This window comes from Poecilia formosa, unplaced genomic scaffold (assembly GCF_000485575.1).
Source record: "Poecilia formosa unplaced genomic scaffold, Poecilia_formosa-5.1.2 Scaffold74, whole genome shotgun sequence".
Lineage (NCBI taxonomy): Eukaryota > Metazoa > Chordata > Actinopteri > Cyprinodontiformes > Poeciliidae > Poecilia > Poecilia formosa.
In genome coordinates this window covers 947,576-962,653 of record NW_006800013.1, presented here as the reverse complement: position 1 = coordinate 962,653, position 15,078 = coordinate 947,576, and the positions used below count along the sequence as shown (strand labels likewise).

Genomic DNA, 15,078 nt, shown 5'->3' with positions numbered 1-15,078 from the left:
ATGATTTATAAACAAACAAAAGTATTTTAAAGTCTATTATCTGAGCTGCAGGAAGCCATTGTAAGGACTTTAGAACTAGGCTGATCTGCTAATTTTTCTTAGCTTTAGTGAGAATGCGTGCAGCACCGTTCAGATCAGCTGCAGCTGTCTGACTTTTGTAGGCAGAACTGAGAAGGCACTGTTGCAGTAATTACTTCAAGTCCCCAAAAAAAATCAAAATCCTGGAAATGTTCTTCAGGTGACAAAAGGCCGACTTTGCGCCATAAAGAGAGGTGAGGAAAATGAGTGGCAAACAAAAAGCCTGTTAGGAGGGATGAGGAGAATGAGAGGGATTGTCAGAATATACTTGTGCTGGAAAAGAGTGCGATTATGTATAAACTAGCCAAAATGATTGATGTCTTTGCTTCTTTGCAGAAGTGAGGGTAAGAGCAACTAAACAAGACTGAGCTCCATGTAGAGGACAGGGAGTTGTCTCTGCACATTAAAACTATTTCAGACAGAAGTCATTTCAATGGAGACTAATGAGCGTAACAAACTGCTTTTATCAGTAAATCTCTTTAAACTATTGCGCTGGTGACCATGGTGGTAGTGAGAAGAGTTGCTGAATTAGGAACTTAAACAATACCATGAATGCTTTTTTGACAAATCCTTCATGGGGAGTTTTTTTTCATACAGACTCTCAAACTACCTGCAGTCTGCATAATCTTGCTGGTCATGTTTATTGTTCTTGATGGATTTTCATGCTGCTGTGTGCGTCGTACAAGTAACTCTGCAGGCAATTTTACCTCCTCAGCATTCTCCACAGACTCGGCACACACAAAAGCTCCCTCATATCCGTGACAGATGGGGCTCTTTGTGACAAATTACAAGCAATTTTCTATCATTTAGTGTCAGGTTTCTATCAAGACCAACAAGAATGACTTTTGGTGTGTTTTCTGCAGAACTTTAAATTCATTAATTCATAGCTGTCAGGACAAGATACCTGACTACCCTACCTGTATTTATTTTTTGTTGACTTTTGCATGGTAGTGTATGTTGGTTGAATATTGGTTGTGATCTTTTTTGTTTCTTCTTGAGCCATTCATACAGCTTGATTGAGTTATTGACAGAGACTGATTATGCTGGCATCTTTGTAACACTCATTTTTACCATTTTAGCTTTTAGGGTGGACAGAGGCACACGCTCAAACACCCACAGTTTCCCTCATTGTGTCCCATACATAATTAAACATCCGGCTTCATACAGCTCATCCTTTCTAAAATGTAAGTTGATTGCTGGACATTACATATTTAAAACCATTTGTGGAGAGAGATTATTGTGTGTTCTGACAAAATTTCTGTGAACTGTGTCTGTTCTTGTGTGTTCTCGTGTTCACAAAGCCTGTTGTCAGATTTACTCACTTGTGCGACTTCTTGCCCTCCATACCCCCAGGGCCTGAACCGCAGTCATGAGCTTGGATGATGAAGGTGTACTCCTTTTGCAACTCGCAGTCCACCAGGCCGCGTGCCCTCAGCTGACCCTCGCCAGACGTTCCGTTCAGCACCACTGCCTCAAACGGAGCCTCCAGCCCATGGATGTTGAACGCACAGATCTCCCCTAGAGAGCAGAGAGAGAGACACAGAGAAGGAGAAAGAGAATGAAAGAGAGAGAGAGCAGATAAACGGATGAGTTGAGAGTTTATCACAGCCTGTCAGCTTGAGAGGGGTTGAGGAAGTTTAAGAAACTCATGCAGCCACTTCTTAGTTCAAGCCCAAGCTTTTAAAGCCACGGGTTATTGGATATGTGGTGATGAAGACTCTGGAAAACTAATTACTGACTGACCTACTGTTCAGATTAATTTATTGATATGACGGTTAGTTGCTGTCCAGAGTGATGAACAACATTCTGGACACTTGGTGCCACTTTGGTGCCTCCGTTTCTTTTCTGAACCCATTTATCCTTGCAGGGTTGTTTATCGATCATAAGGCAACACAGAGATGCAAAACAGAAAACAATCATGCACTCATACCTAAAAACCAACCTGTTAGGCATCTGTTAACCAATCTGTTAGCTTGGTTTTTGGAAAAAAAATAAATAAATAAATAAATAAAATAACTAAACAAAAAAACACCTCAAACAGTTGGGTTTTTTTTAGAATATGGGAGGAGGTTGGAGTACCTGGAGACAACCCACCCATGTGCTGGGAGAACATGCAAACTCCTGTGTCTGAACCGGGACTGGAACACAGGAACGTCTTGCAGGAATTCAAGAGTGCTACCAAATGCGGTGGAGCTGTTGTACAGTGAAAAATCAAACTTACACTCATACACTCCTGATGAGAGTATCTATCCATGTACCTATCTATGTATCTATATCTCTATAGCTGAGCTCATCATTGGTTTAACAAAGTTACTGACCTGTAATCTCTGATATTCTACTGCTGTTGGCTTAGCTGATAAACGAACAATGAGCACAATAGAGTGGACTCAAAGGAGATTCAAAGTTCCCCTTGAGAAGATTTAAAGGACGGAAATCTCTTTAAATTCAATTTGAGGAGCTGAGAAGAGAAAAACAAAGGGGAAAAACAAAAGTGGATCTGACATTTATTAGCAGAGACATAATATAAAGAAGTGGCATATTTTGCGAGGCTCAGGCGAGAGTTTAATTATTATTTTTTTTGTTTGCTAAGAAAATTGACATCGCCCTTGTGATTCTGCTCACAGCATTTCAGGAAATCACTTAACACGCCAAGCTCACACTCTGACCTGTGACAGCTAATTGCACTGATTTTACTTGAACTAACAGCGAGGACTAAATTGGATTCCCAAGAAGCTTTGTGCGTGCCTTGCTCCTGGCAAGTTCTGATAAGAGGAACTTTATTTCCAATCCTTTCATCCTGTTCCTGTCATAATCCCCACCACCTCAACCCCAACCTCCCACTTCCTCTCCCCTGCTGTCAGGACAAGGCCCCTGAAACGATAATTTGCCTGCAGAGGAGCTCTAAGCAGGGGGTAGTAAAACTGGAGCAGAAAGGTAGAGAACTGGCACATCCTGCCCCCTCCCTTACGCACTTCTATCCTGGCTATACTACTTGAACAATGTTGTATCAGAACTAAATGGGCCCTGGCGCTATGGAAAAACATGGCTCAGTGCTGTGAGCATATTCATAAAATGGCAATGAGCAAACAGTGTGCGATGGCGAGTGACAGAAGATGCAGCGGTCTCTCTGTGCTGCTTCTTTTAATAGCGCGCCGCCGCACAAAACAGGCGAACACAAAATCCATCACCACTGGAGCGAGAAATAAATCCAATATACCCAGGCCAGTGCAGAAGCTTCCCATCAGGATGAATATGCCTAGGATATGCTGATGACGCACAGCTACTGTCGAGGCTCGGTGGCCCAGCGTGTTCCTCGTGATTTAATTGTACCTGATGGGGGAACTGATGAGGACTCGGGGTGGGAGGGGCGTCAAGGTGACCGAACGGAGGGGGTCTCTTCTTTTTTCCAGACTCAAATGGCTCTGGGTTCCTGCATACCTGACACAATTTTTCCTCCTTTATGCCCGTCTTTCACTTTCCTCCAGACGTGACAAGTGATCCGCCACCTGCGTCGAGGAAGAGAGGGCTGGTGGCTACGGGAGAGACGAGGGTGGACGCGCTAGCCCCAGTGGAGGTGAGGGAACAGATGTTAGGCGACTGGCACTTGGCAGAGAAGCCATAAACATGGTGGCTAAATATGTTTCTCTGCCACATCAGACTGCTAAAGAGGTAGACCTTTGGTCAAAAGCAACTCATGATCAAAAACTAATAAGGAGGCTGCTTCTTTATAAGTTACAATCTGGTAGTCTAGGTCTTACATGTGATAAAGAGGTTGGCCAAAAAGAAGCATGTTTCTTACAGTTCTTATTTTAGCTAAAAGGACATCATAAATTGGTTGTAAAAATATTTATATCTATTATATAGCATACAACAGTCTGCGCACTGTCATAATTTATGAAATAATAAACCCAAACTAAAAGCAGTTTGAAGAACCAACTAAGTACACTCCACAATTAAATCACCAAAATAAGAGCCTTCAGCAGCAATACCTTACCTGTGTGATCATGAGCTTTATCTATCAAACAGATGGCTTCACGTTTGGCCCCTCAATGCTTTGATACGCAGAAGGTTTCCATAGCTTCTCTTAAGGCTGATAGAAACATAGGCTGTATTTAAGCATTGATTAATTTCACTGAAGATAATATCAGGCATAAATGCTTAAGTAGGCTTGAAGATGTGCTATCACAGTGTTTCAGAGGAATAAGGCTTTTTTCAAACAAGCCATTCTTATTCAGTCCTTTTTTTTTGGATTGCCTTGTAATGAACGTGAATCTTTAATATCTGAGATATAATATTTGAGAAGTAATGGGCAGTAATACAGTAAACATTGCATGGTCTTTCTGTTTTGGTCTTATGGTAACACACATATGCTCCAGAGAAACAACCTCTTTGCAAAATGCTTTATTTTATAGCAATTGTGAGAGTATCAACTAATACAAACAGCTAAACAAATGCATTTATTAGCAGTAACTTTGTTTATTCACTACAAGGAAACAACAAGTTCTTCCCAAAAGGCCTTTCCGTTTTTGTCCTGGTTTTGTTTATAAACTACATAAGTATGTACACTTGTACATATTCTTGAATTTAGGTCTGAGCAATTCTGGCAGACAACAGATTAATTTCACTGTCTTAATATGTAAAATTCTCAGACCTAACCATGACATTTATGCCTTGTTGGCATGACTTTATAGTAAAGATTTGAATCGAACTTACTTGAATGAAACAAATAAAACTTTTTGCAAAAGTTTTATTCGTCTCTTCCCTCTCTCCACATTCTGTTTGCTGTGGTTGCAAAGTCTCACCCTGGATGAGTGTCTTTTATTCATTTAATCAGGTCCAAATGAACGGCTGTCTATAAGGCGGAGGGAAGGTTGATAGTACCTGAGCTGCCGTCCTGTTTGGAAATAGAAGTCATGCAGCACTAAAAACCTCTAGGGAACCTGGCACTTGTCCACAGAAGACTATCTTTGAGGACACAGAACTCATTATCAGTGAATTCAGTGAAGGCAGAGCTGTTTTGCTGGCAGAGGTGGCCGGTGTTTGCTAAGCTGGAGGAGTGTGACAGAATATTGTGGGCCATTCACGTTGCCTTGGGCTCCACGTTATTATCAAAGCTGACACAACCGTGTTGATGAGCTTCCTGTGTCTGAATGGGTATGAGCATGCACATATGCATGGTGGGGAAAAAAAACAAAACAACAAAAAACAAAATCCAGGGTTTTCACACATAAGCGTGGAGATATTTGCAGCAGATGTTAAGTGAGCAAGAGGTAGAGTAGAGATATCAGTCGAGCAAGAGTGATAGAGCCGAAAAGAGGAGGAAGAGACAGATGAAAAGAAGATCCAAGAAAGACGGGGAGCGGGCCACTGCCTAGGGCCAGCTCCGATCTCAGCACTGGAGAGTGACCAAAGCACAGGCGTGAACACACACTCAGATTAACTGAAACGTAGCCAGCTTGGAAGCTCTAATCAGAGCCAATGTGCCTTTCATCCTCCTACTGTTGGAGCCCACATGGCAGACAGACAAAAAGTAAATCAGATTACTGGATATCATACTGTCAGTGAGCAGATTCTACCCCAAACGCCCATCTGTAGGAACTGAAATGTGTTCACACACATGTTCTCTCAGCATTGTAAAGTAAATCAACCCTGTTTCCACAAGAGTAACGCTCGACTATGAGACTCACGCATTTGTCGTGATTTCTGCCGCTTTTTCCAATTCGGGTTTGGCATCAAATTATCTCTTGTGTTAGTCACCCCCATAACCTGCTAATTCTCCCTCTCATTTTGCTCCTGAAAACACAATTACCCATCCACAAGCACTTCAGGATACATGGATTCCCTCCCCCATAAACCCCCACATAACCCTCTCAGCTGTGGCACAGAGATAGAAAGTCTGCCTCATAACTCTGCGGAGGGCTGAAATTGAAAATGCTGTAATTATGCTCTTCATGAAATTAGCCAGGCGAGGAAAAAACACAATTGAGAAGCTGTCCATTTTGAAGATAAGGATTAATACTAATCAAGCTTGTGTGTTCGGAGTCAAGCAAATGAATCCTCAAATAGTTTTTGTGTAAAGTCCGAGTGTGTGACCATGTAGAGTGATGGGATTTAATTAAAGACACACTTTTTGGAGAGGGATTTAGAAGCGGGGGAGTCATAAGGGTGGAGGTATGTTTATGACTGTTGCAAAGGAATCCTGCAGATGATTTACTCGACCTCTCGGTTGCCTCTTCTCTGTTAATTACATAAACATCTCCTCTCACCGAGTTAATGACATCCCACTGTCCTTTAACAAAGTGACCCCCCCTGCCCCTGCCCTGTGTGTGTACTGCCCCAACTGTGTGACAAACTGGTGTCAGAAAGAAGGATTTAACCACCATCAAGGCAGCTGTAGGTTGGCGAAAGCATAAACCCTGGAAATAGCTCCTGCTGTTGTTACGCGGCTAATGGGTTGAGTATTTCAAACTGGTGGAAGGGAGGAAAGATAAAAAATAGAATCTAAAGAAACCCGTAGCTTTGTGTAAATGTTCATATGCCTGCAATCACCTGATCTGGACTAAAGAGAATTTTGCAAACATTTTACATTATTGAGAGTGTAATTTAAAAAATGGCTTTGGAGATGTACTTGTGGGTTGCCAAGATCTTTTCACAGAAAAGTTTCATGTTTTTTTTGTTTTTTTTCCCCTTTTCATCAAGATGGAGACTGGAGACCGGACTGCTATTCTTCTACTCTTTTACTTAAAGCAATTCTTAGCATAACTTCAAAGGGGGAAAAGTTGGCACAGTATTAAAAACATAAGTGGGCAGAAAAAAGCTTTGATATTCGCATTTACTTATATATATATATATACACACACTGCAACAAAAATACTAAATGCTGTGACAACAGACTAATAATTTTGAATAATGTCAGGTGTAGAAAAGGCAGAGTTTTTATAGGGCCAGCTGGTAACGTACTTACAAGACAAAACAAAGTTACAGCGTATCCTTTTCATCTTTGCCAAGTCTTACCATATAAAAACACTGCATGAGGCGATCTGAAGTCCACCGAGACAGAACAGATGACTGGACTTCAATCGTGGTAGTTAGTTGTGGTCAGAAGTCAGATGTGGGTTGTTAGCAACAATTACATCTGCTGCTGCCAAAATTATAAATGAAAAATTAGTCAATAAAGATCACAGTTTTTATATATTCATTTTCTTTGTATGTATGCACTTAAGCAATAAATAAATAAATAAATAAATAGATAAATAAATAAATAAATAAATAAACTACAGCATAAACATCTGCTAAATTTAGTATTCCAGTAGCTTTTAATTGCTTATTGCTCAAAGCATTACATCTTATTACCATTCTGCTCTTTAAAGAGAAACACAAGTATAACAAGCTGATATTAGGTTTTAATTGGTCTCACTATCTGCTGGTGTATCCAGCCTGCAGACAGTGGCTTAAAATACATTAGGAAAAAAAAAAAAAAAGCCTAGCAGTGCTGTGACAAGGGATGCCTGGGCAATAGCCACCCCGCTGGCACCCCCAGCTAGACAATATATACATAATACTTTTTTAATAATGACTTTAAACAAGGAGACTACATGTTAGCGTAAGTTGCAACATTTGTTTTTATTTATTTGTGTTTTTATTTTTGGAGCTGTACTTATGTAAAAATTATGATTCTAATTTGTTGCTTATTCTTTGCCCTTTCCTTTATTCATGCCAATAACACAGTAATATTCTCAAACCTTTACTGTGGGTTTTGGTTTTAGTATACTACCCTAAGGTTATCAGTAGCCTCCATCTAGACATTGCTTTAAAAACATTTTAAATAGACTCGGCTGCATATTTAATTATTAGTAGATTAATAGGGGGAAATCAGCATCCACTTAATTTCCACACAATTACTTTAGATTTTTTTTCTATGGCCTGAAATATATTAAGCAACATACGGGAAGAGGAGCAGTAATGCAGTCCAGTCACTCCAGAACTTTATGACAGCACATTAAAAGGACTTTAAAAAGCAGGAATGATGATTTTCACATTGTTACTTTTCTACAACCTATGCATGCCTTTTTACACACAGCTTATAGTGATTTATTAATGCTGCTAAGAGATTAAAAGTAAGCTTGTGACTTCATCAAAAAGTGTAGGAGTGGTGAATATCATGTCACCCTTATTCTAAAACAACTTCTTTGTAGATCTGATTAAAAAAATAGATGAAATTATCTCAACTAGTTAAACTGAGCTTCACATTTCTTGGTGAATACAATAGTAAATCTTGGCTCCCTAAGAGAACAATTCTATTTTTCTCTTAGTAGCTGGAAAAAACTGTAAGATCTGCCAGCAGCGTGTGACACCAGTCACACACGCACGCACGCACGCACGCACGCACGCACGCACGCACGCACGCACGCACGCACGCACGCACGTACTCTAACATATCAATAAAGTTAATCACAGATCTCACCAGGCGACGTGTCAATAACGTGGACTTGGAGCAGGGCCAAAAGAACTACTGAGCAAGAGTCAAGCTGTCAATAACCAACTGGCATCCAATGCAGCGGCAGATGAAACCTTACAATAAACACCAGCATCTCAATTTAATCTGCTGTCTGTGAGATGGTTACATCCACTGAAACACAATTCACTCAATACGTTTTTTCTCCGCCAAGATTAATGAAGTCAGACGGCGGTGACATGAAAACGAACTGAAGTTCTCAATAAATTCAGGCTTAGAGCAATTATAAGCCAACACATTCCCACCCATCAATATCGTATGTGGCTATGCTGGATATAAAATTTTATTCTGAATCCATTTTATATTAACGGGGTTTGAAGAAAGACATCATGTAAAGATGAGAAAACCAAACAAAAGTGGAAGCCCGAAGGGGAACCAAATAAACCCGAGAAGCATTAAGGCAATCACATTAAACACAGTGTGAAATCAATACTTTCTATTTTCCAATGCTGTTCATGGAAATGGCCTCGGGAGTGAACATGTGTGCTCGTCAGAGAAAGGCCAGTTAGAGTTCAATATGCTCAAACAGCCGCATCAGAGTTTATGACCTCTATTTAAGCTCCCTGAGGATGTTCTGTACAGCTGAGCAGCATGATGAAATAAAGACCATCACCTCCCTAAATAGTCCCTTTGATCAAAGGCAGGCTTTATTAGATTGTTTCCTAACAAAACAAAAACTTGGTTTTCTAATCAGTTTCAAGGTTTCACTTTCATTTGCTGTGCCACATATCAGTGTTTCAAGAGGCTTAAACGGCACAAATCTGTATCAGAGGAATTATAGTTGGAGAGAGAGAGACATTTTAAAGCTAAACCTGAATCCTTTCTGTGCAGCTAAACAAAAGCAAAATGTGGGGCATTAAAACAGGATTAAAGGGCAGGGTGCAGCAGATAAAATATAAAATATGCACAAACCCTACACATACATGCTTGACTTAATATTCCCTCTTAATTGATCCCTAATTCAAAGTCACTAAAAGAGTAGAGACAAAGATCTGGGATTCCATAAAATGATGTGATTCCTGGAAAAATCAAACATGGTTACAAATGTAGAGCAACAATGCATAAAATGTGACATTACCATGGTTACTGTAGCAAAAAAAGTGTTTCTAACACACATACATTTCTAATTAAGCTATGTTCTGACACTTTATACAAGACTGACGACAGTCACGGGTCATGCGAAATGTTCATGGTGGAAACTGGTGTAAAACCAGCCTAGTTTCACACATATGGAAATATGAAGGACACGGAGGCTCAGTGTAGTTTGTCTCACAATCTGAAAGTGGCAGGTTTGATTCCAGGTCCTGTCACATGTCAATGTGCAATTTGACACAAAGTTGAGTTGCCTACCGATATACATATGAATGTGTGGGCGTTTCAGAATGTGATTGGGTGAATATGTCTCTATGGTGAAATGTATTGAGTTGCTTTGAAGATTACAAAAGCTCCTCACAAATTCAGGTCCATTTATCACATATTGGGCTAATAAATAAGACAGAAAACCTTCTGGAAACTTTTTTTTTAATGGTGGCATGGAAAGAAAATCTAAAAGTCCCTATGGTTCTAATTCACAGCAGGGGAATAAACCTCAGTCAGAGGATGGTCACAGAAGCATTAGTATATCTGACAATAAAATTATTAATTTTAATATGACTTCTGACATATTGTTCTTTTTCCCCCCAGCAGGCATAGAAACTATCATAACTATCATAATCATTTAATCATTCCTTGTGGCAAAATGACTCTTAAATCTGCAGCGTAACCGGACACTGGCCAAATACAGAGTGTTGCTCTGACACTGTGATACTGATCATCGCAGTGCATGTTGATGCCTCTGGCTGTAAGGTTCAGCTGTCTACCAACATCAGCTCTGAATACTACTGACTCTGCTCCCACCGGATATGACTCCATTCAGCTTTTGTTATAATGCCCATGGCTCAAACTAAACCAAAGGCTATTGGCACGGTATAGAGGCTTTATTCATGCATTCAAGGCATTAATCAAACACATAAAAACTGAAAAAAAAAAAAAGAACAAGTAACCCCAAAGACATTAGGTTATCACAAAACTTTTGTATATATTACATAGAATTGCTTGGAGACAAAAATGATAATGTCATGGAAACAGAAGCGTTATATTTGCAGTGAACACACAAAAAGACTTTTTGGATTCTGTATTCTGGTCATGTTTATGATTCATTGATAGTGGGAAGGAAAAGCCCCTGTAAAAAAGCTAGCTTGAAATGGCCCGCAGTTGCCCCTGTGTACAGATTGCCCTTAGTTACATCATCCAGCTGACTCCTAAGAGACAGCAACCAATCCTTTTTAGGTGAGTCTGCTGAAATGAACTTGTTCGCCCCTTAGCAACCATGGAGAGTATGACTGATGGACTCTATGCACAGCAGCTTCTGCAGTTTGTGAAATACAGAGTCTTCTAGTAAAATCACAATAGCAACTATTTTTACATGTGAAGTCCCAGAGTCATTACTTCGAGAACTAAGCAAGTTTGATGTAGATGTCTATAATGAAGAACCACATCAAAATCAGCCTCAAATCAGAACCTCAAGTATCACCTACAGCACCTTTGAATAGAAGTGTACTGAAGAAAATCCAGTCAATCAGCAAGTCAGTCTGTTGTCAAAGTGCACACAAACAGTAAAACCTTTGAGAGCCTCGTTCTAACAGTTTGAAGCATGTTGGTTACCTTTTAGAGAAAGCAAGGGAATGACTGGTCTGGTTTTTGTCAATGCCTATACTTGGTGTGGTAATTCAAAATGTGAGCTTCATGCACATATAGGAGAGGTTGTCAGGTGTAAAGCATTCACCTTTATGTTTGTAACTCATAATATTGTCTTGACTGACTCCACAAGGTAAAGTCACACGCTGGCAAAAACTGGAAAATCCTTCACGAGACAGTCATACCTCCTGAGAAACACTGAGGCATAAAAACAACTTGTGCTGCCAGATCATGCTACACTTTACCTGTAACATGTTTTAAATGTTTTCATAGGGACCGATCACATCCTACCGTGTGACATTACTTGCAAATTCATTGGGTGTTTGAATTTGATCAACTTTTTTCAAAAGGCTTTTTTCAAACTGATACTGTAAGAAGAAGTAAAAGCATATTATATATTTTGGGCAACAAGCTTTGAGGAAAAGTACAATGGGATTTCACTTTGGAAAGAAACATCTCAACATCTCAATACACAAAGGCGTATTCTATCATAACCACTGGATGTCAGGAACAAGCTCAGCCAATGAATGCAGTCACTGGCCAGCTATCTTTGTAACCAAAACATTTCCACTCCATCATAAGTTCAAGGTGACAGTGGAAATGCCGTAAAGACAATTAGCTAAGATCAGACATTTCAGTCTGGGAAGGAAAAAGTGAAATCCTGGATTGATTTATTTGTCCGTTTGGTAACATGTGTAGTGTCTAGTGGTTCTTGCTAGGAGTGCTAAAGGCATGACGTTGGCTAATGGTGTTGGTTACAGGTGTATCACAGTGCTGTGTCACTGCTTCAAATTACTTCTCTCTCTGCATGCACTGGTTTTGAAAATTATTTTATCAATGTGATTATAGGAGAATTTTTGTCAGAGATAACACATCCGACAACCCTTCCAATCTGAAAGGACATTAGGAAGACGGAACAAATGTTTAAGACATCCAAATATAAGGTGCAAGGTTAATGTACACTTAAGAAGTGTGCATAGGAATTAGCAGTTCTGTGTCACTACAAAACCAAAAGCTTGTCATCATCTGCAACAAACATACATCTCTTCCTTGGACATAAGAATGACAGATCAAGATTATGGAAACACTTTTCTTTGGGTTGTAGCCAATAAGTAAATGATAAATGTGCAAGTTATTCTATCAATGATTCTGCAAACATGAAAAGACTACAGCTTGCCTATTTCAGCAAGTATGAGATTCTTAGAAAATAAAAAAAGAAGCAGTCATAATAACTGGTTTCTATCAAATTCACAGTAAAATTGCTTAAAGGCAACATTTTGACTTAATTCCCTTTGGGCACTGTTTGTATCAGAGCACAATGCAAAAAAAAAAACAAAAAAAAAAAAAACATAACTTTGTAACCTGGGTGTGCCACCACCAGTGTACCACCATCTCTCAATAATGCAGTTCAAATTGGGCCAGGGACCAGGCAGCACAAAGGCAAACTCTCTGCCAAGAACGACTGTGAGTGGTGTGTTTCAGTGTGTGAACACAAAAACTAGGAGATTTAAAGGACATCACAAAATCCCCAGCAGTCTTCATCTCTTGATGTCTGTGTGAGTTTTATGTGTATGTTTGTCTTGGTAAAGTTCTTAGTCCCATATTTGCTGAAAGGAACTGCAGTGTTCTGTACATTTTCTGTTTGTTTTCTCCCTGTGTGTTCTGCTGTCACTGCTTTCCACACCTGCTGCCCAACATTTTCGGTAGAACTACTCCGTTCTTCCCTTTATTTATGTCCTCCATTTAAACTCTGTTATTTCTGTCAATCATCCACATTTGTTTTTCATAACACATCTACAGTCATTGGGGGTTTCATTGTGATAATGATCCAAAAATATTTAGCCAGATCAGTGTTCTCAAATCACTGTCTCAGTACCTGCAGCCAAATGTGGATTAAAAAAAAAAAAGCGCCTATGGAAGGAACTAAAGAAATAAGAACATAAAAAGATAAGCCATTACACAGAACCACCATGAGCAGACCTTTCTATCTTGAGTCCTTGAGAGCTAGCTGCCGTCTTCCAAATTTTAAATGCTTCCATTTGCCAACACACCTAAAACAATTTGCTGACATGGCTCCTCAGCGTGTCAAGTTCTGCAAATGCCTGCTAATGAGCTTCTTTCTTCACTTGAGATGGAAGAGAAATTCACCTAAAAGTTGTAAGGCAGTGGCTCCCAAGGACTGGACTTAAAGACTTCTGTATATTTTGTCATTGTTAAATTTTGTTAGAGAAGATGTGACATTGTTCTGTTGACAAAAAGGGGGCTCTAGTATTGACACCAGTATTCATCAGATTTTTGCCTAAGTGTTTTTTATTGATAAATCAGCAACCATCTATTCCACAGCGCCACTTTTTATGATTCTGCTCTACTTGACACATTTGATTACCAGCACAACACAATGAAAGCATGATGACGTGCCTCCTTTGTGCTCAAAATAAGTGTTAAAGTGATACATATGTCTGGTTTTATCAGCTCAGTCAGACTTGATTACATAATCTGTTATTTTTTAAAATCAACAGAAAAGTTTGAGGATTTCTCATTGATTTGCCACGAAAATAAATTAATATTTCAAATACATCAGGGTTATTTTTTTTAAATGTTCACTTCCTGCACATGTACACTTTCTGTACAAAGTAATAATTTTATTTTCTGGACACTAATATAATTCAGGTCCATAGTCGCCTGTGAAGGAAACCACTTTCATCCGTTGAGCCCCTAGTGGACCATTAAATCTGCCCACTGTGTGGGTTCTTTCAGGCACTTTTATTCCTACAATGCAACATTATCTACAATCAGATCAGCATGTCTCCAAATTACTGAAATTATACAGGGCCAAAGATAAAGATGACCTGATGGGCCAAATAACAGGTCATTCACTAACAGATTACTTTTACTATAAAAGCTACATAAATGTTCTCTTAAAATGACTGTCATAAAAACTTCAGCAACTACCTGTGATCAAGTAGGTGGGAGGGGGGCCACATATAGGTCTACTGTAAGAGGGTTATTATGAGGAAAGAATGGCTAAGCTATTATAGATGACAACAAAGTGACCTCACTGTGCCATTATCAGACTTTCTTTTTTTTCCTATGCGCAGTGGGGGAAAGGAGCTCATTGAACCTCTTAACACCCTTTGCATACTGAATAGCAAACAGACGTTAAATAAGACAAAATATGGGAAATAATTCAGCAGCAAAAATGAATCTTCATGTTAAAACATATGAAGTTATGCTTTCTTCCTTTGTTCCAAGAAAAATAATCTTTTATTCTGTCAAAAGCAGTTTTACATAATCGGATAAAGCATCAACTAAAATGTACTTTTCTATACTAAGCACTGCAATGTAATATTTTGTAGCAAATGTGACAGCTTGTGTGTTTTGCTCTTTTATGATGAGTTGAAATGTATTACCCTCATGCTTTGAGGTATTTTACATCCTTCCCACGAGCAGCTGCTTCTTTCAGGGTTTACCCACAGATTTCCAGAGATGTTCAACTTAACCTTTACTTTGGTAGTGATTTACAGTGGATTTGGCAGTTAGGAGGAGACAATCCTCCTTATTCATCTTCATTTGTTTTTATTAAAAGAGGTTTTCTGTTTGCATTCAGAATTAGTTCCCCAAACCTTTTTTTTTTCTTATTTAGAATTTTCTGTAGTAATGCTTTCCTTTGAAACAAAGGTCATGAACACAGCGCCCGAGGGAAACAGTTGCCCTCTGGGAACACGAGTCAGTTGCAAGGTGTGTTTTAT

At 39.4% G+C, this 15,078-nt stretch overlaps 1 protein-coding gene across 2 annotated transcripts in view; it reads right to left on the bottom strand.

Annotated features, from left to right (window-relative positions):
* LOC103140714 (calsyntenin-2) overlaps positions 1–15,078 on the bottom strand; it is a 311,418-nt gene that overhangs the window by 129,782 nt on the left and 166,558 nt on the right. For both annotated transcript variants that reach the window (XM_007555973.2, XM_016673371.1), the window contains one exon: positions 1,401–1,596. In XM_007555973.2, the coding sequence (XP_007556035.1) occupies positions 1,401–1,596 (196 nt within the window). The remainder of the gene's footprint in view (positions 1–1,400; positions 1,597–15,078) is intronic.